This window comes from Taudactylus pleione, unplaced genomic scaffold, assembly GCF_031769625.1.
Source record: "Taudactylus pleione unplaced genomic scaffold, aTauple2 ptg000377l, whole genome shotgun sequence".
NCBI classification, from domain to species: Eukaryota; Metazoa; Chordata; class Amphibia; order Anura; family Myobatrachidae; genus Taudactylus; species Taudactylus pleione.
This window is the reverse complement of record NW_028284778.1, coordinates 7,249,826-7,271,400: the sequence shown is the minus strand read 5'-3', so window position 1 is coordinate 7,271,400 and position 21,575 is coordinate 7,249,826. Positions and strand designations below refer to the sequence as shown.

The following is a 21,575-nucleotide window of genomic DNA, read 5'->3' as shown; positions in this document are numbered from 1 at the left end:
CCATACCTACAGACGATTTCTGGGAGGAGTTTTTTTGCTGTGTTCCTTGCAGTGGCTTTAGCCACTGGCCAGGCCTCAATCCATTTTGTGAAGGTGTCTAAACAGACCAGTACATATTCATAAATTCCAACTTTGGGCATCTGAATATAGTCAATTTGCAGTCTCTGGAAAGGAAAATAACTTTTTGGAATGGCTCCCATGGTAGTCTTTACCTTTTGTCCTGGGTTGGAGATCCCACAGATCCAGCAGGTTTGTACAAACCGTGCAGCTGCTGGGAAGAATCCTGGAGCTATCCATCTTTCCTTTACCAGGTTTCCCATTTGATCTTTTCCTATATGCGTGAGACCATGAGTAACTTGACACATGGGTGGGTACAATGCCCTTGGTAGACATAATAGGTTACCTGCTTTCCATAGTCCTGTGAATTCCTCCTTGCAGGCTCCTTTCTTTCCCATGATGATTTTTCTTCTGGTCCTGCTTGTTCTTGGAGTTTTTGTAGGTCTTGAAAATCTGGCATTGTTGTTGTACCTTCAGTTTGTGTGACATATGCTGTTATGCCTTTGTAAGGCTGTTTAGCTGCTTGTTTTGCTGCTCTGTCTGCTGTGCAATTCCCTTTGGTTATGCTGGTCTGATTTCTGGTATGTGCTTGAACCTTAATAATAGCCACTTTATGGGGTAACTCAAGTGCTTGAAAAAGTTGTTTTATAAGTTCTGCATGTTGTATTTGTTTGCCTGTCACTGTTTTAAAGTCTCTGCTTTTCCATATGTTTCCATAATCCTGCGTAACCCCCCAAGCATATCTTGAATCTGTATAGATGTTGGCTGTAGCTTTTTCTGCATATTCTAGAGCCTTTGTGAGAGCTACTATTTCTGCTGCTTGTGCTGATAGATGTGAGGGTAGTGGTCCTGCTTCTATGATGTCATCTTGTGTGGTTACAGCATATCCTGTGTAAGGTGTCCCATTTTCATAATATCTAGAGCCATCTACAAACAGTTCATAATGTGCATTTGGGAGAGCAGGGTCTGTAACATGTGATAAAGGTGAGGCTTCTTGATCCATAAGGGCCAGACAATCATGACAGTCAAAATTTTTTGAGTTGTATATTTTATCGTCCCTTACTTGATCATTTTGCTCTTCATCACTTGCAGTGCAGGCATATAAGTCTGAATAGACCATATTTCTCCCTCCTTTTGAATCTAGTGATTCAGGATCTTCTTGTTGCTCGAGTAAGCTTGGAAGGAGAGTGGCGGGGTTGAGGGTAGTACATCTTCTTATAGTTACGTTAGTTGCACTGAGTAATGCCACTTCATATTTGGTTAGCCTTGCTGCTGAAAGGTGTTTAGTTCTGGCTTGTTGAAGTATTTCTGTTACTGCATGGGGTACTTGAATAGTTAACGGATGATCAAGTACGATGTCTGTGCTTTTGTCTTTTAAGACTGCTGCTGCTGCTACCGCTCTGATGCAAGTAGGTGCCCCTTGGATAATGTTGTCTAGCTTGCTGGAGTAGTAGGCCACTGGTCGTTGCTTCAGTCCATGTTTTTGGGTGAGCACTCCTAGTGCATGGCCTTTTTCTTCGTGGCAGTAGAGGGTGAAGGGTTTGCTGTAATCAGGTAAGCCTAGGGCCGGGGAAGTGGTGACAGCTACTTTGAGTTGCGTCACTGCTTCTTCCATCTGCTGGGGAGTGGGATATGGGCCCTCCTTTTTGGTGCTGTCATACAGTGTCTGCATGAATACCGAGGCTAGGGGGACCCATTCGCGGCAATATCCTAGGAGACCCAAAAAGGAACGGACTTGTTTTATAGTCTTTGGTACCTTGGCTTGTAATATCAGCTTCTTCCTTTCCTCTGTTAAATGCCTTGTGCCGTGTGAGATGCAATGTCCTAGAAAGATCACTTTCTGTTTTGCTAGTTGTAGTTTTTCTTTGGAAACTCTGCAGTTTTGTTCCTCCAGTCTCTTCGGGGGCGTGGAGGGAATTATTAGTTACATTACTACCTTGATTACATGGTGGGGCATCAGGTGATACCCAGTTATCACAAGCGGGACATTTCTCTGAACCCTCTGGGACACAAAAATGACAAAACGTACATTCTCTTCCTCTAGTTATATCTAGATTTACTTTATCTTGTGATTCTATACCACACCCTTGAATGGTATTTAAGTCAATCCTGGGATACAAGTTCTGGGATGTTAATGTGGATACTCATTTTGTATTGCAGTTGATGGAGCTGCCAGTCTAACTGGTACATATGGTGGTGGGTTATCTATAACATCATTTAAATCAGACCTTTTCCTATGCTCATCCTCTATTTCTTGTGTAACTGTTTGCCATATTGTGACAGTGTCCAAATAACTCTTCTTTGTCAACCAGTCTATATTATTATTTCTGAACCGTTTCCATTTGTCAGGGTCTAGCGTACCTTCAGGTGGAAATCCTGCTCTTTTGAAAATAACAGAAATACCTTTGAGAGCTTTCGCGCCCTCTCTCTAACAAATTATTTCTAGGGGACTCAATTCCCTAGTCCTTGTACTAACTTGTGCACCCATTATCTGTGTGAGGGATCAGGTCACGGGATAATACTGTAGTGGGCTACTCAACTGTATCGCACTGCTTAGATTACTGTAATAATTAGTCTAAAATCTGTTATTTTCTGAGCTTTCTATGTATATTGTTCGTTTTCTTTTGCCACTGACTGATACGTTCAGAATAAACACTGGGACTTCCTCTTTCAATAATTCTCTGTACTGACGGGAAATTTTCTACTATCACTATAACACAGTATTTCAAATTGCAGAGGTACAAAATTAATAGGTAAATCAACCAAACAATCAGGAAACCATTGTCCTACAAATCTGTCAATTATGTCTTTATCAACATGACAACCAATACTGACCACAAAAGAAATATCCTTGTTTTGTAAAACACCAGAATGTACAATAGAACCTACAGATTGCAATTGACAGTTGAATTCATTAATATTTTTCTTATACCAGAGAGTAACAGTACACAAACAGTTATTACATGGCATTCATATAACATTAATTTTTACTGTATCATGAAAATAATTCAGAAACAGACAGACAATCGGGTTCAAAATATACCAGGTATACTTACTACATATAGATAGACTGTCTCACAGGCAGTAAACAAACACTGACGGAGTAATTAAGTTGAAATCATAACTTTGAAATTACTCACCCGGGATTGTCAGTAGTTGTGTACAGCAGGCGGACGTGGTGTCATCTATTCTGTAGCAGCGGCACTGGTCCCAGAAATCCTGGATCGAGATCAAGAAATCTCCCTCCTCCGAGCCCCCATGTAATGCAGGAGATGTTTCACTACCAAGTCCCTTCGATTGTCAGTTCTGTGTTTCCCCCTTACCAGTCGACTGGGAACCCCAATGAATTAAACAGCAAGTCGTGTTTAAGAGATTGAGACTCAAAGCTCATTTATTCCGATGGGGTTAATATAGCAGATTCTTGTAAAACACACAGTATCTCATTTGTTACAGAAAACAGGATGTGGTTCGGAGAAGTAAGACACATACTAATCTTTAGATACAAGGGTATTTCCAGAGTCTAGTGCACTTCCTCTTTTGAGATGGTCTTAAACCTTAAGCATATGACACCAAGACTTTTGTTACATTATAAACATCTATAAATTTCTAGACGAGACAGCAGGGGAAATAACCCACAGATTACATCAGCTGATCCTAAACTAGGGGAACATGCAGAAACACACATTCCCAGCAAAGGTTATTAGTTCATAAGATATCAAAGCAATAATCAGAGATCAGTATTATTTATAACTATATATGCTTGATTACATAGGGGGGAATACATTTATCTCTCTCACTATTATATCAGGATATATAAATACATGATCTAACTGTACACAATGTGGATGTGACGTAACCAGATGACAAATAATTAATGTCAAATTGGGGTTTCTAATAACTGGGAATTTACCTGTGTGATCTACTTTAGGGGTTGTTATCGGTAATTTATACCCCCTGATAATTCACTTTGCAACCCCATTGGGACAAAACATCAAAGCTTTTAAAATGTGTTATCCTGGAGAGATACAAGAATCCACAGAGTGTATATGAAGCTGCATTATACAGTATTCATGAGTACTATAATAAATGATACATTGTAGACACTAGTGTATATGAGTTGCATTATAGATACAGTATTCATATGAGGAGTATAATAAATGATACATTGTAGTAACCACAGAGTGTATAAGAGCTGCAGAATAGATACAGTATACATATGAGTAGAATAAATGATACATTGTAGTAACCACGGAGTGTATATGAGCTGCAGAATAGATACAGTATACATATGAGTATAATAAATGATATGTTGTAGACACCACGGAGTGTATATGAGCTGCAGAATACAGTGTGTATATATATATATATATATATATATGTATAATAAATGAAACATTGTAGTAACTACGGAGTGTATATGAGCTGCAGAATATATACAGTATACATATGAGTATAATAAGTGATACATTGTAGACACAAAAGAGTGTATATGAGCTACAGAATAGATACAGTATACATATGAGGAGTATAATAAATGATACATTGTAGACACCACGGAGTGTATATGAGCTGCAGAATAGATACAGTATACATATGAGGACTATAATAAATGATACATTGTAGACACCACAGAGTGTATATGAGCTACAGAATAGATAAAGTATTGATATGATTCTTATAATAAATGATACATTGTAGTAACTACGGAGTGTATATGAGCTGCAGAAGAGATACAGTATACATATGAAGATTATAATAAATGATACATTGTAGACACCACAGAGTGTATATCAGCTGCAGAATAGATACAGTATACATATGAGGAGTATAATAAAATGATACATTGTAGACACCACGGAGTGTATATGAGCTGCAGAATAGATACAGTATACATATGAGGACTATAATAAATGATACATTGTAGACACCACAGAGTGTATATCAGCTGCAGAATAGATACAGTATACATATGAGGAGTATAATAAAATGATATGTTGTAGACACCACAGAGTGTATATGAGCTACAGAATAGATAAAGTATTGATATGATTCTTATAATAAATGATACATTGTAGTAGCCACGGAGTGTATATGAGCTGCAGAATAGATACAGTATACATATGAGGACTATAATAAATGATACATTGTAGACACCACAGAGTGTATATCAGCTGCAGAATAGATACAGTATACATATGAGGAGTATAATAAAATGATACGTTGTAGACACCACGGAGTGTATATGAGCTGCAGAATAGATACAGTATACATATGAGGACTATAATAAATGATACATTGTAGACACCACAGAGTGTATATCAGCTGCAGAATAGATACAGTATACATATGAGTATAATAAAATGATATGTTGTAGACACCACGGAGTGTATATGAGCTGCAGAATAGATACAGTATACATATAATAAATGATACATTGTAGACACCACAGAGTGTATATCAGCTGCAGAATAGATACAGTATACATATGAGTATAATAAAATGATATGTTGTAGACACCACGGAGTGTATATGAGCTGCAGAATAGATACAGTATACATATAATAAATGATACATTGTAGACACCACAGAGTGTATATGAGCTACAGAATAGATAAAGTATTGATATGATTCTTATAATAAATGATACATTGTAGACACAAAAGAGTGTATATGAGCTACAGAATAGATACAGTATACATATGAGGACTATAATAAATTATATATTGTAGACACCACAGAGTGTATATGAGCTGCAGAATAGATACAGTGTACATATGAGGAGTATAATAAATTATACATTGTAGACACCACAGAGTGCATATGAGCTGCAGGATACAGTATACATATGAGGATTATAATAATAGATACATTGTAGTAACTACGGAGTGTATATGAGCTGCAGAATAGATACAGTATACATATGAGGAGTATAATAGATGCATTGTAGACACCACGGAGTGTATATGAGCTGCAGAATAGATACAGTATTCATATGAGGAGTATAATAAACTATATACATTGTAGACACCACGGAGTGTATATGAGCTGCAGAATAGATACAGTATACATATGAGGACTATAATAAATGATATGTTGTAGACACCACGGAGTGTATATGAGCTGCAGAATATATACAGTATACATATGAGGAATATAATAAATTATAAACATTGTAGACACCACAGAGTGTATATGAGCTGCAGAATAGATACAGTATACATATGAGGAATATAATAAATGATACATTGTAGACACCACGGAGTGTATATGAGCTGCAGAATAGATAAAGTATTGATATGATTCTTATAATAAATGATACATTGTAGTAACCACGGAGTGTATATGAGCTGCAGAATAGATACAGTATACATATGAGGATAATAAATTATATATTGTAGACACCACAGAGTGTATATGAGCTGCAGAATAGATACAGTATACATATGAGGAGTATAATAAATTATACATTGTAGACACCACAGAGTGCATATGAGCTGCAGGATACAGTATACATATGAGGATTATAATAATAGATACATTGTAGTAACTACGGAGTGTATATGAGCTGCAGAATAGATACAGTATACATATGAGGAGTATAATAGATGCATTGTAGACACTACAGAGTATATATGAGCTGCAGAATAGATACAGTATACATATGAGGAGTATAATAGATGCATTGTAGACACCACGGAGTGTATATGAGCTGCAGAATAGATACAGTATTCATATGAGGAGTATAATAAACTATATACATTGTAGACACCACGGAGTGTATATGAGCTGCAGAATAGATACAGTATTCATATGAGGAATATAATAAATTATATACATTGTAGACACCACGGAGTGTATATGAGCTGCAGAATAGATACAGTATACATATGAGGAGTATAATAGATGCATTGTAGACACCACGGAGTGTATATGAGCTGCATTATAGATACAGTATTCATATGAGTATAATAAATGTAGACACCACGGAGTGTATATAAACTGCAGAATAGATACAGTATACATATGAGTATAATAAATGATACATTGTAGACACCACAGAGTGTATATGAGCTGCAGAATAGATGTAGTATACATATAAGGACTATAATAAAAAGATACATTGTAGAGACCACGGAGTGTATATATGAGCTGCAGAATATATACAGTATACATATGAGGATTATAATAAAAGATACATTGTAGACACCACAGAGTGTACATGAGCTGCAGAATAGATACAGTATACATATGAGGATTATAATGATACATTGTAGACACCACAGAGTGTATATGAGCTGCAGAATAGATACAGTATACATGAGGATTATAATGAATGATACATTGTAGTAACCACAGAGTGTATATGAGCTGCAAAGTAGATACAGGAACTATATGAGGATTATAATAAAAGATACATTGTAGACACCACAGAGTGTATATATGAGCTGCAGAATAGATACAGTATACATGAGGATTATAATAAAAGATACATTGTAGAGACCACGGAGTGTACATGAGCTGCAGAATAGATACAGTATACATATGAGGATTATAATGAATGATACATTGTAGTAACCACAGAGTGTATATGAGCTGCAAAGTAGATACAGGAACTATATGAGGATTATAATAAGAGATACATTGAACAAAACATAATACACTGACTAATTTGTCTGTACTGTAAAAGGAATCAGATGATATTCTCTATGGAAGATGTTTTGAGATCACCAATGAATGTGAAATAGACATAAGAGTACAGAGAATAAAACACTGATCAATATTGAGGGATTTGGAATAAGGAATTTATTATCACAATATATAACAATAGACAAGTGAGAAAGACACGTATATACAGTATATAAACATAAATATGAACAATTAATGGTAGGGCCGCACGGCTCAGAATTTCCTTATTACACACTCTTCATTCTATATTCACATTTCTAATTCTTTCTTTTAATATATCACTGACTGCATATAATGTATACATGTTACAGCTAACAATAAGTTATATATTATACATGTGCATCAATGACAGGCAACCTCTTCTAGTTCTTCCTTGGTGCTAGCAGAACAAGGCAGTGACCCTCCTGATGAGTAGAGACCATTGGGAAAAGCTGAGAGAGGAGGTTACAGAGAGTAGCTTGGAGGAATGAGGTGATTGTGGACTGTAAGTAGCGATACTGAAATCACCCATGATGATGGTGGTGATGTCTGAGGATAGGAAGTGAGGGAGCAACACCTAGAGAGAAAGGGGTGACAGTCCTGATAGAATGTACAAATGATGTAAATGTGAGTGATGGTATCTGTGGGAGAACTGTGTATGTGATAGATTGGGATAGTAATATTCCTACCCCTCCTCCTTTACGATTACCAGGCCTGGAGCTGTGTGACGTATAGGTCACTATGTGACAGTGCTGCAGGGTAGGGAGTGTCTGATTGTGTGAGCCATGTTTCTGTTATCTCCAGAGGGTTGAGGTTCTATGAGATAAAGTTCATGGATGGATGTAAAGTTGTTGAAGATAGTGCGTGCATTCCATAAGGTACATTATAGTGACTGGGAGGGTGATGGGAGAAACATGACGTTTATGAGGTTTGCTGGATGTATATTCCATTATGAGTGGGGCCTGGATTTGGAGATGTCACCAGCTAATAGAAGCAGGAGAGAGAGATAATTATAGTTGTAGGAGGTGTATGTAAGATTTTTATGGTGACAGGATAAGGATGTTTGTCAATGTATATAGATAACAAGAAAGCTCATGTGTGTATATAGGAGGGGAGTAATGAGGTGGCAATGTGTACAGAGGGGTGAGATACAGGGAGAGTGATGGATGTAATAGCCTTAGAGAAGATACCATGGAGTGATATAGGAAAAAGCTCATGTGTGTATATAAGAGGGGAGTAGAGTAATGAGAAGGCAATGTGTACAGAGGGGCGAGATACAGGGAGAGTGACGGATGTAATAGCCTTAGAGAATATACCATGGTGTGATATAGGAAAAAGCTCATGGGTGTATATGAGGGGAGTAGAGCAATGAGGTGGCAATGTGTACAGAGGGATGAGATACAGGGAGAGTGATAGATGTAATAGCCTTAGAGACCATGGAGTGAAATACAGCCTTATTCCAAAATGGAATAAATTCATTTTTGTCCTCAAAATTCTACACACAATACTCCATGACAATGTGTAAAAAGTTTTTTTGAGATTTTTGCAAATTGAATAAAAAAAACAAAACTAAGAAAACACAAGTACATAAGTATTCACAACCTTAGCACAATACTTTGTTGATGTACCTTTGGCAGCAATTACAGCCTCAAGTCTTTTTGAATATGATGCCACAAGCTCAGCACACCTATCTTTGGGCAGTTTTGCCCCTTTCCTCTTTGCAGCACCTCTCAAGCTCAGGTTGGATGGGAAGCGTCGGTGCACAAACATTTTCAGATCTCTCCAGAGATGTTCAATTGGATTCAAGTCTGGGCTCTGGCTGGGCCACTCAAGGACATTCACAGAGTTGTCCTGAAGCCACTCCTTTGATATCTTGGCGGTGTGCTTAGGGTTGTTGTCCTGCTGAAAGATGAACCGTCGCCCCAGTCTGAGGTCAAGAGAGCTCTGGAGCAGGTTTTCATCCAGGATGTCTTTGTACATTGCTGCATTCATCTTTCCCTCTATCCTGACTAGTTCCCTAGTTCCTGCCACTGAAAAACATCTACATAGCATGATGCTGCCACCACCATGCTTCACTGTAGGGATGATATTGGCCTGGTGATGAGCGGTGCCTGGTTTGCTCCAAAAATAATGCCTGGCATTCACGCCAAAAAGAGTTCAATCTTTATCTCATCAGACCAGAGACCCCTTCAGGTGCATTTTGGCAAACCCCAGGTGGGCTGCCATGTGCTTTTTACTAAGGAGTGGCTTCCGTCTGGCCAGAGATGGTTGTCCTTTTGGAAGGTTCTCCTCTCTCCACAGAGGAATGCTTTAGCTCTGACAGAGTGACTATCGGGTTCTTGGTCACCTCCCTGACAAGGGCCCTTCTCCCCCGATCGCTCAGTTTAGACGGCCATCCAACTCTAGGAAGAGTCCTGGTGGTTCCGAACTTCTTCCATTTATGGATGATGGAGGCCAGTGTGCTCATTGGGACCTTCAAAGCAGCAATTTTTCTGTACCCTTCCCCAAATTTGTGCCTTGAGACAATCCTGTCTCGGGGGTTTACAGATAATTCCTTGGACTTCATGCTTGATTTGTGCTCTGACATGTGTGGGACCTTATATAGACAGGTATATGCCTTTCAAAATCATGTACAATCAACTGAATTTACAACAGGTGGACTCCAATTAAGCTGTAGAAACATCTCAAGGATGATCAGTGGAAACAAGATGCACCGGAGCTAAATTTTGAGCTTCATGGCAAATGCCGTGAATACTTATGTACATGAGATTTATTAGTGGGTTTTTTTTGTTTTTTTTTAAAGGTAAATTTGCAAAAATCTCAAAATAAACTTTTTACACGTTGTCATTATGGGGTACTGTACATCAAATACATCTAAATCAGATGGAAGATGTAATGTTCTCCAAGATGGACTAACATTGGGAATTTGTCACCACAGGATTCTCTTGGCTAGAGTTCAAGGAGACTGAGGACTATTTGCTTTTGGATAGCAACACAAAATACATCTTTCCCTCCCTGTTCTTTCCTTTGTCAGTTCCCTTCTGTTGTCCATGACTGTAATATATACTTCCGTTTAATAAAGGTTGATTATTGTGTGGATAATGTACCAATGTTGAGTCTACTGATGGTGCTGTGTACTGTTCATTCTGCTACTGCTGGTACTCAAAACACAAAAAATTAGCCAAAGGATTTGAAGCATTTGAACAATTTAAAGTATTGTTTCAGGTTTACCAGCTCATATTTTTTTTATGTATTATTTGATGTTTAACAAGATTTATTTTCTGTGAAAAACATTTCAAACACTCAGGGCATTAAAATGGTTTCTCACTTTTGTGACTTCTCTGATGTATAACAAGATCTGATTTTACCATAAAACATTTCCCACACTCAGGACATGGAAATGGCCTCTCACCTGTGTGACTTCTCTGATGTATAACAAGAGATGATTTCTGCGTAAAACATTTCCCACACTCAGGGCATGGAAATGGCCTCTCACCTGTGTGACATATCTGATGTCTAACTAGAGGTGTTTTATGTTTAAAACATTTCCCACACTCAGGGCATGGAAAAGGTTTCTCACCTGTGTGACATCTCTGATGTACAACAAGAGCTGATTTCTGTGTAAAACATTTCCCACACTCAAGGCATGAAAATGGTTTCTCACCTGTGTGACTTCTTTGATGTGTAACAAGATATGATTTCTGTGTAAAACATTTCCCACACTCAGGGCATGGAAATGGTTTCTCACCTGTGTGACTTCTCTCATGCTTAACAAGTTCTGATTTACGTATAAAACATTTCCCACACTCAGGGCATGAAAACAGTTTCTCACCTGTGTGAGTTCTATGATGTCTATCAAGTTCTGATTTTACCTTAAAACATTTCCCACACTCAGAGCATGGAAATGGCCTATCACCTGTGTGAAATGTCTGATGTATAACAAGAGCTGATTTCTGTGTAAAACATTTCCCACACTCAGTGCATGAAAACAGTTTCTCACCTATGTGACATCTCTGATGTACAAGAGCTGATTTAAAACATTTCCCACACTCAAGGCATGAAAATGGTTTCTCACCTGTGTGACTTCTTTGATGTGTAACAAGATATGATTTCTGTGTAAAACATTTCCCACACTCAGGGCATGAAAACGGTTTCTCACCTGTGTGAGTTCTATGATGTATAACAAGATATGATTTTACCCTAAAACATTTCCCACACTCAGAGCATGGAAATGGTTTCTCCCCTGTGTGAGTTCTCTGATGTATAACCAGACGTGATTTGCATGTAAAACATTTCCCACACTCAGAGCAAGGAAATGGTTTCTCCCCTGTGTGATATCTTTGATGTGTAACAAGATCTGATTTCCTTAAGAAACATTTCCCACACTCAGAACAGAGAAAGTTTTTATCATCTCTGTGAGCTGTACTGTGTGTAGCAATATTGGAGGTATCAGGGGAACATTCCTCATGATTAGAGGGAACAGATGATATATCTGCACTGTGAGGTACTGGATGCAAATTCAGAGTAATGGGGATGTCTCCTGGAGAATCCTTGGTGATGTTATCTTGTATTTTAAAATGTGGACACAAAATGAGATCTCCCTCCGAGGTATTCTTGATTGTGCCTCCATCTGTTAGAAATAAAATAAAATGTATACAAAATGTTTTTGCAGGTTACAGATAATAACACTAAAATTACTAAATAATAAAGACGTCTCAAAATATAAAAAGAACCACATCACCCAGCAGTGACAGCTCTCGTCAGTTGGCATTGGCTATTTCATGGACTGTTCGTTTGGCAGCAAATACTGTGAGTGAGGGGTATAGGCAGCACATAAGGGGGTGTATAGTAGTACTGTGCAGCGTATACTGTGGGTGAGGGGTATAGACAGCACATAAGGGGTGTATAGTAGTAATGTGCAGTATATACTGTGGCTGAGGGGTATAGGCAGCACATAAGTGGTGTATAGTAGTAATGTGCAGCATACACTGTGGGTGAGGCGTATAGACAGCACATAAGGGGTGTATAGTAGTAATGTGCAGTATATACTGTGGCTGAGGAGTATAGACAGCACATAAGGGGGTGTATAGTAGTAATGTGCAGCATATACTGTGGGTGAGGGGTATAGATAGCACATAAGGGGGTGTATAGTAGTAATGTGCAGCATACACTGTGGGTGAGGGGTATAGACAACACATAAGGGGGTGTATAGTAGTAATGTGCAGCATACACTGTGGGTGAGGGGTATAGACAACACATAAGGGGGTGTATAGTAGTAATGTGCAGCATATACTGTGGGTGAGGGGTATAGATAGCACATAAGGGGGTGTATAGTAGTAATGTGCAGCATATAATGTGGGTGATGGGTATAGACAGCACATAAGGGGGTGTATAGTAGTAATGTACAGCATATACGGTGGGTGAGGGGTATAGACAGCACATAAGGGGTGTATAGTAGTAATGTGCAGCATATAATGTGGGTGAAGGGTATAGGCAGCACATAAGTGGTGTATAGTAGTAATGTGCAGTATATACTGTGGCTGAGGGGTATAGACAGCACATAAGGGGGTGTATAGTAGTAATGTGCAGCATATACTGTGGGTGAGGGGTATAGATAGCACATAAGGGGGTGTATAGTAGTAATGTGCAGCATATACTGTGGGTGAGGGGTATAGGCAGCACATAACGGGGTGTATAGTAGTAATGTGCAGCATACACTGTGGGTGAGGGGTATAGACAGCACATAAGGGGTGTATAGTAGTAATGTGCAGTATATACTGTAGGTGAGAGGTATAGACAGCACATAAGGAGGTGTATAGTAGTAATGTGCAGCATATACTGTGGGTGAGGGGAATAGGCAGCACATAAGGGGGTGTATAGTAGTAATGTGCAGCATACACTGTGGTTGAGGGATATACACAGCACATAAGGGGGTGTATAGTAGTAATGTGCAGCATATACTGTGGGTGAGGGGAATAGACAGCACATAAGGGGGTGTATAGTAGTAATGTGCAGCATATACTGTAGGTGAGGGGTATAGACAGCACATAAGGGGTGTATAGTAGTAATGTGCAGCATATACTGTGGGTGAGGGGTATAGGCAGCACATAAACGGGTGTATAGTAGTAATGTGCAGCATACACTGGGTGAGGGGTATAGACAGCACATAAGGGGTGTATAGTAGTAATGTGCAGCATACACTGTGGGTGAGGGGTATAGACAGCACATAAGTGGTGTATAGTAGTAATGTACAGCATATACTGTGGGTGATGGGTATAGACAGCACATACGGGGTGTATAGCAGTAATGTGTACAGTTAGGCTGTCATGTTGTGTATATGTAACATTGCCAGGTGACATATGAAAGGTATTAGAGGAAGTCTGTCTGTCTCTGAGGCATGAAGCACAGAACAGCTGGAGGGTGCAGGATGTCACACATGACTACGAGGAGATAACTAGAGTAGGGTCCCTTCATTATCATAGATCCCCCTCCTCATTACCAATCCTCTAAGTCTCATTGTTCTATCCCGGTAACTCTCAGACACTAAGGCTCTCACACCACAGGGGGTAACTAGTAATCAGGGTGAGTGTACATCACACCCAGCCCCCCTGCAGGGATACCCAATACCAGGGGACACAATGAGTTACCTGCACAGGGGTGTACACCTACATTGTGGGCACTGAGCTGTATTACAAGGACAGGACAGGACAGGACAGGAGGGGGATGGAGCTCAGTACTGTGTAACATCCTCTAGGGTGTGGCGTTTAGGCTCCTACAAGGAGATACTGGAGAGCGGAGCTTTGTCTCCTGCTAGCAGGACGGTATTACAGGATGGTACAGTGGGAAGAAGTCCCGGCCTTGGTGATGTTAGGCTGCTAGACTAGGGATCCCCACATACTTCTGCAGAACATTGCACCTAAAAGTTGTATCACTGGATGGGCATACAGGAGGTGATTGCAGTGATTACAGTGACTGACATTCGTCAGTACTTGGGGTGTGTATTGTATTGCTACCATAACACACAATCCCTGTTGTCTTGTCTGTAGGATCCATGAACCATAATAATACGCAGGGTCACATAATAAGTTAGTCTCGATATACAGGTAACTTACACCAGCACAATGCATAGAGAGTGTGGGGAGGAGACTGGTCAGATCTCTGGGCTGGTAACACACAGTGACATGATGTGAGGAGGAGAGCAGGAGTATAATAGGGGCTGATGGCTCCTGATGTATGAGATACACCAGAGAGTGTGGGGAGGAGACTGGTCAGATCTCTGGGCTGGTAACACACAGTGACATGATGTGAGGGGGAGAGCAGGAGTATAATAGGAGCTGATGGCTCCTGATGTATGAGATACACCAGAGAGTGTGGGGAGGAGACTGGTCAGATCTCTGGACTGGTAACACACAGTGACATGATGTGATGGGGAGAGCAGGAGTATAATAGGGGCTGATGGCTCCTGACTCCCCCACTGGGCAGATACATTTCCCTCATTAGTTTGTACTGACAGAGGGTGTAGGATAAGAGATTGTTGTACTGACTGATCAAGGAGAATATGTTACTCTTTTCTGTAATAAGTGTTTATTACTCACCTGTGCTGATATCTGTAGGGATTTCCTCCTCCTTACATTGCTTATCACTCCTCACATAAGTCTCTTCTTCTCCATCTATATCTTGTGCCTTCATATCAGTCACATACGTCTCTTCTTCTCCCTCTGTATCTTCTTCTTTGATATCAGTCACATACATCTCTTCTTCTCCCTCTGTATCTTCTTCTTTGATATTAGTCACATACGTCTCTTCTTCTCCCTCTGTATCTTCTTCTTTGATATTAGTCACATACGTCTCTTCTTCTCCCTCTATATCTTCTTCTTTGATATTAGTCACATACGTCTCTTCTTCTCCCTCTATATCTTCTTCTTTGATATTAGTCACATATGTCTCTTCTTCTCCCTCTAAATATTCTTCTTTGATATTAGTCACATACGTCTCTTCTTCTCCCTCTATATCTTCTTCTTTGATATTAGTCACATATGTCTCTTCTTCTCCCTCTAAATATTCTTCTTTGATATTAGTCACATACGTCTCTTCTTCTCCCACTATATCTTCTTCTTTGATATTAGTCACATACGTCTCTTCTTCTCCCACTATATCTTCTTCTTTGATATTAGTCACATATGTCTCTTCTTCTCCCACTATATCTTCTTCTTTGATATTAGTCACATACGTCTCTTCTTCTCCCTCTGTATCTTCTTCTTTGATATTTGTCACATATGTCTCTTCTTCTCCCTCTATAGCTTCTTCTTTGATATTAGTCACATACGTCTCTTCTTCTCCCTCTGTATCTTCTTCTTTGATATTAGTCACATATGTCTCTTCTTCTCCCACTATATCTTCTTCTTTGATATTAGTCACATACGTCTCTTCTTCTCCCTCTGTATCTTCTTCTTTGATATTAGTCACATACGTCTCTTCTTCTCCCTCTATATCTCCCATTTTAAAATTAGAGGTATTCACCCTAAATAACCACAAAACAATAAAAAAAGTTTATTAATTTCCGATTCCTCATCAGACCATATATTTATATCAGATTTGACGCATGTGTCCTTATAACCCTGCATTAGTCAGTGATTGCTATATGATGGATAGGGAAGGACACATACACAGGTCACTGATGCCCTGACATTACACTGTAGTTCTATTACACAATGTATCACCTCTCCCCCTATACATTAGTCAGTGATTGCTATATGATGGATAGGGAAGGACACATACACAGATCACTGATGTCCTGACATTGCACTGTAGCTCTATTACACAACGTATCACCTCTCCTCCTATACATTAGTCAGTGATTGCTATATGATGGATAGGGAAGGACACATACACAGATCACTGATGCCCTGACATTGCACTGTAGCTCTATTACACAACGTATCACCTCTCCTCCTATACATTAGTCAGTGATTGCTATATGATGGATAGGGAAGGATACATACACAGGCCCTCATTCAGAGCCGTACGCTCTGAGCAGAGCGCACGCTCTGAATGAGGGCCGCCCTCCATAATTCTGGAGCGTCCTCCTGGACGCTCGTATAGCTGTGGGTCACCACCCACAGCCTATACGAGCGTGCAGTTTGATGGCCGCGATGGTCGTGACCATCGCGACCATCGAAACTGCGAGCCGGAGCCTGCGGTTGAGGTTTTCAACCGCAAGGCCTGGAGTGATTTTGGCTCTATCAGAGCCAAAATCACTCCCACTGACATCACTAGTGATGTCAGTGGGCCGGCTTCTGACGGTAGGCGTTCCCTTGGGAACGCCCCCGTCAGGGAGGCACGCCCCCGGCACGCCCACCAAAGGGGGCGTGCTGTCAATCAACATCGACAGCACGCCCCCTTTGATCAGACACAACGAGCGAAGGACTTTCCTTCGCTCGGCGCGTCTGGCGCATGCACACGACGGAGCTCCCGCCGTCGTGCGCATGCTCAGTGCAGAACATCAACCCACTTGCGAGTGGACAGCCGCTCGCGAGATGGTCTGAATCAGGCCCACAGATCACTGATACCCTGACATTGCACTGTAGCTCTATTACATAACGTATCACCTCTCCCCATATACATTAGTCAGTGATTGCTATATGAAGGATAGGGAAGGACACATACACAGATCACTGATGTCCTGACATTACACTGTAGCTCTATTACACAATGTATCACCTCTCCTCCTCTACAGACACCTCCTCTCACATCTGCAATGTCCTGATAAAAGCTGAAGAAGGTCAAAAAGCTGACACTGAGTTGCTGTGACATCACTGGTCCTGTCCCTGTGTATGAATGACCCAACCCACATAGTGCCTCTGTACAGCAAGCCTGCCAAGATGTCAGTCACTCTCTGTCTGCTCACACAGAGAAGCTCCTCCCACCTAGCATGTAACCCTGCTGCACAGGAGCGAGAGAGCGCATGGGGGCATAGGTTCATCCATGTATAAACACTACAGGTATTAAATGAGTAGTATTCAGACGATATACAATTATCTGCCTATTGTATCAGTCAATACAGCCCAAATGAAGTCAGAAAACAATTAAAATAACATTGGATAATGTCAGAAGTAATAAACTGATAGTAGATAAAAGAATGTCAGATTGTAACATAGATACAGCGCCACTACAGATCATACAATGAGAAGTCACTATGGTATATGGGGAGAGGTGGGGGGCGGGGAGAGGACTACCCTAAATCCCTCCTACCTGATGCTCCTGTGGGGTCCTGTGATTCTCTTCTGTACAATCCTGTGAATAATGAGGACGGGGACATCTCTCTGGGGTATTTCTGTTACTGGCTCCATCTGTAGGAGACACACAGTGACTGAGGGCATTGTATGTGATTATCAGGTGATGTGTGTATATAGGGAGCACCCATACCCAATCTCCCCTGTACAATAAGTGACAGTCTCCTCTTACCCGGTGATGTGAGGGGCCGATGATTCTCCATCATCACGTCCTTGTACAGACCCCTGTGTTCCTCTATATACTCCCCCTCCTGCAAGGAGACATAGACAGTGACATCCTGACACCTTATAGGAATCTGACACACACAATGATACAGTCATCACCAAGTCACATCCCCTGGTGTTACTGTATAATGTCCCATTCCCAGCAGTCACCTCTCCAGTCATCAACCCGACACATCCCCTGGTGTTACTGTATAATGTCCCATTCTCAGCAGTCACCTCTCCAGTCATCACCCAGACACATCCCCTGGTGTTACTGTATAATGTCCCATTCCCAGCAGTCACCTCTCCAGTCATCACCCAGACACATCCCCTGGTATTACTGTATAATGTCCCATTCCCAGCAGTCACCTCTCCAGTCATCACCCAGACACATCCCCTGGTGTTACTGTATAATGTCCCATTCCCAGCAGTCACCTCTCCAGTCATCACCCAGACACATCCCCTGGTGTTACTGTATAATGTCCCATTCCCAGCAGTCACCTCTCCTGTCATCACACAGACACATCCACTGGTGTTACTGTATAACGTCCCATTCCCAGCAGTCACCTCTCCAGTCATTAGCCAGACACATCCCCAGGTGTTACTGTATAACGTCCCATTCCCAGCAGTCACCTCTCCAGTCATCACCCAGACACATCCCCTGGTGGTACTGTATAATGTCCCATTCCCAGCAGTCACCTCTCCAGTCATCACCCAGACACATCCCCTGGTGTTACTGTATAATGTCCCATTCCCAGCAGTCACCATCCAGACACATCCCCTGGGGTTACTGTATAATGTCCCATTCCCAGCAGTCACCACCCAGACACATCCCCTGGTGTTACTGTATAATGTCCCATTCCCAGCAGTCACCTCTCCAGTCATCACCCAGACACATCCCCTGGTGTTACTGTATAATGTCCCATTCAGGTTATATATCCCAGGACTCCCCTCACTGGTATAGCATTCCCGCTAGGCTGCTTTAGCGGGGCGCGGTGCCCTGCCCTCCTTCTGGAGGGCAAAGCGCACCCTGCCCTTCTTCAGGAGGGCAAAAAGCGCCCGCCCCCTGCTCTCACAGCCTGCAGGTGCTGCCTTCACCCGCGGGTGGGGAAATGTGCGCATGGGCCCGGCATCTATTCTCCCTATCAGCAGCACTTGGGGGTACCCGGCGTGTCCGTAAGTGCCGGCCACGCCCCCAAGAGTGACGAAAAGGGTGACGCGTCTTAAAGACACACTCCCTTTTCAATGGCCACGCCGCACGCATGGCAGTGCCTTCTCTAGCTTCAGCGCCCTGCCTGCCGCCGGAGCTAGAGTGAACACTACTGGTATATACTATAGGTACAGAGACCCCCCAGTGCTGCTGTATGAGGAGACTGTGTGACAGTACAGGGTATAAATCCCAGGCCTCCCCTCACTGGTATATACTCTAGGTACAGAGACCCCCAGTGCTGCTGTATGAGGAGACTGTGTGACAGTACAGGGTATATAGCCCAGGCTCCCCTCACTGGTATATAGTATAGGTACAGAGACCCCCAGTGCTGCTGTATGAGGAGACCACGTGACAGTACAGGGTATATACTATAGGTACAGAGACCCCCAGTGCTGCTGTATGAGAGACTGTGTGATAATACAGGGTACTATGGTTCCCAAACTGTGCGCCGTGGCACCCTGGGGTGCCTCAGGACATTTGCCTAAAGTTGGTGGTCCAGCACCAAATCAAATATTTTATGGTCACTGTAATGTAAATATGTGGACAAACAAAAGCGCAAACCTGTCCACCAGCCTAACCCATTTTTTTTTTCCAATTCTCATTAACAAACTTTGGGCTTAGGGGTGCCATGATTAAAAAAAAGTTTGGGAACCACTGGTAAAGAGTATATAGCCCAGGCCTCCCCTCACTGGTATATACTATAGGTACAGAGACCCCCCCAGTGCTGCTGTATGTTGAGACCGTGTGGCAGTACAGGGTATATTGCCCAGGCCTCCCCTCACTGGTATATACTATATGTACAGAGACCCTCAGTGCTGCTGTATGAGGAGACTTCCTCTGTATAGTAGACCACAGGCCGCTCCCCCTTTATAGTAGGGCACCACAGGCACTTACTCTGTATAGTAGGGCACCACAGGCTACTCCCCCTGATAGAAGAATACCACAGGCCACTCCCCCTGTATAGTAGGACACCACAGGCCGCTCCCCCTGTATAGTAGGACACCACAGGCTGTTTCCCTTTAGGACACCACAGGCCGCTTCCCCTGTATAGTAGGGCACCACAAGCTGCTCCCCATGTATTGTAGGACATCACAGGCTGCTCCCCCCGTATAGTAGGACACCTCAGGCTGCTCCCTCTGTATAGTAGGGCACCACTGGCTGTTTCCCTGTAGGACACCACAGGCTGCTCCCCCTGTATAGTAGGACACCACAGGCCGCTTCCCCTGCATAGTAGGACACCAGAATCTGCTCCCCCTGTATAGTAGGACACCAAAGGCCGCTCCCCCTGTATAGCAGGACATCCACAGGCTGATTCCCCTGTATAGTAAGACATCACAGGCTGCTCCCCCTTTATAGTAGGGCACCACAAGCCCTTGCTATGTATAGTAGGGCACCACAGGCTGCTCCCCCTGTATAGTAGAGAACCACAGGCTGCTCCCCCTGTATAGTAGAACACCACAGCCCGCTATCCCTGTATAGTAGGGCACCACAGGCCACCCCCTGTATAGTAGGGCACCACAGGCCACTCCCCCTGTTTAGTAGGGCACCACAGGCCACTCCCCCTGTTTAGTAGGGCACCACAGGCCGCTCCCCCTGTTTAGTAGGGCACCACAGGCCGCTCCCCCTGTATACTAGGGCACCACAGGCCACTTCACTGTAGGGCACCACAGGCTGCTCCCCCTGTATAGTAGGGCAGCACAGGCTCCTCCCCCTGTATAGTAGGGCATCACAGGCTGCTCCCCCTGTATAGTAGGGCATCACAGGCCGCTCCCTCTGTATAGTACGGCACCACTGGCCGTTTCCCTGTAGGACACCACAGGCTGCTCCCTCTGTATAGTAGGACACATTACCTGCTACTGCCGGACACAGACACGTCGTCTTCTTCGCGTTCTATGTAACTCCGTCCACTTCCCACCGTCATGTGGTAATCTTTAATAGGCTTTATCGCTGCTTTGTCTCTTTTAACAATCTGATTGGCTCCTCCAAACGACACTCAGGAGTCGAAGACTGCAGCCATAGAGACGGCGGGTGGGCCGAACCGTTTTATTCAGCCCGGTAATCCTCTCTATAATGACAAGACTTCTCTATAATGCATGTCTTCAGTGCAGGAGGGCGGCGGCCATTTTTTTGTATACAAGTCCAGCTAC

General features: G+C 42.2%; 1 protein-coding gene and 1 pseudogene across 2 annotated transcripts; both read right to left on the bottom strand.

The window, feature by feature from the left end:
• Window positions 1–331: 331 nt before the first annotated feature.
• On the bottom strand, window positions 332–1,938 carry LOC148508105 (uncharacterized). The gene has a single exon (XM_088445053.1). The coding sequence runs from the start codon at window positions 1,727–1,729 to the stop codon at window positions 332–334; it is 1,398 nt and encodes a 465-aa protein (XP_088301179.1). The 5' UTR covers window positions 1,730–1,938.
• A 5,934-nt stretch (window positions 1,939–7,872) lies between these two features.
• Window positions 7,873–21,349, bottom strand: LOC148508104 (uncharacterized; annotated as a pseudogene). Its single transcript, XR_015869622.1, has 3 exons — window positions 21,279–21,349; window positions 15,318–16,243; window positions 7,873–12,352 (listed from the first exon to the last, which is right to left on the bottom strand). The product of XR_015869622.1 is annotated as an uncharacterized LOC148508104 (transcript).
• Window positions 21,350–21,575: the final 226 nt, after the last annotated feature.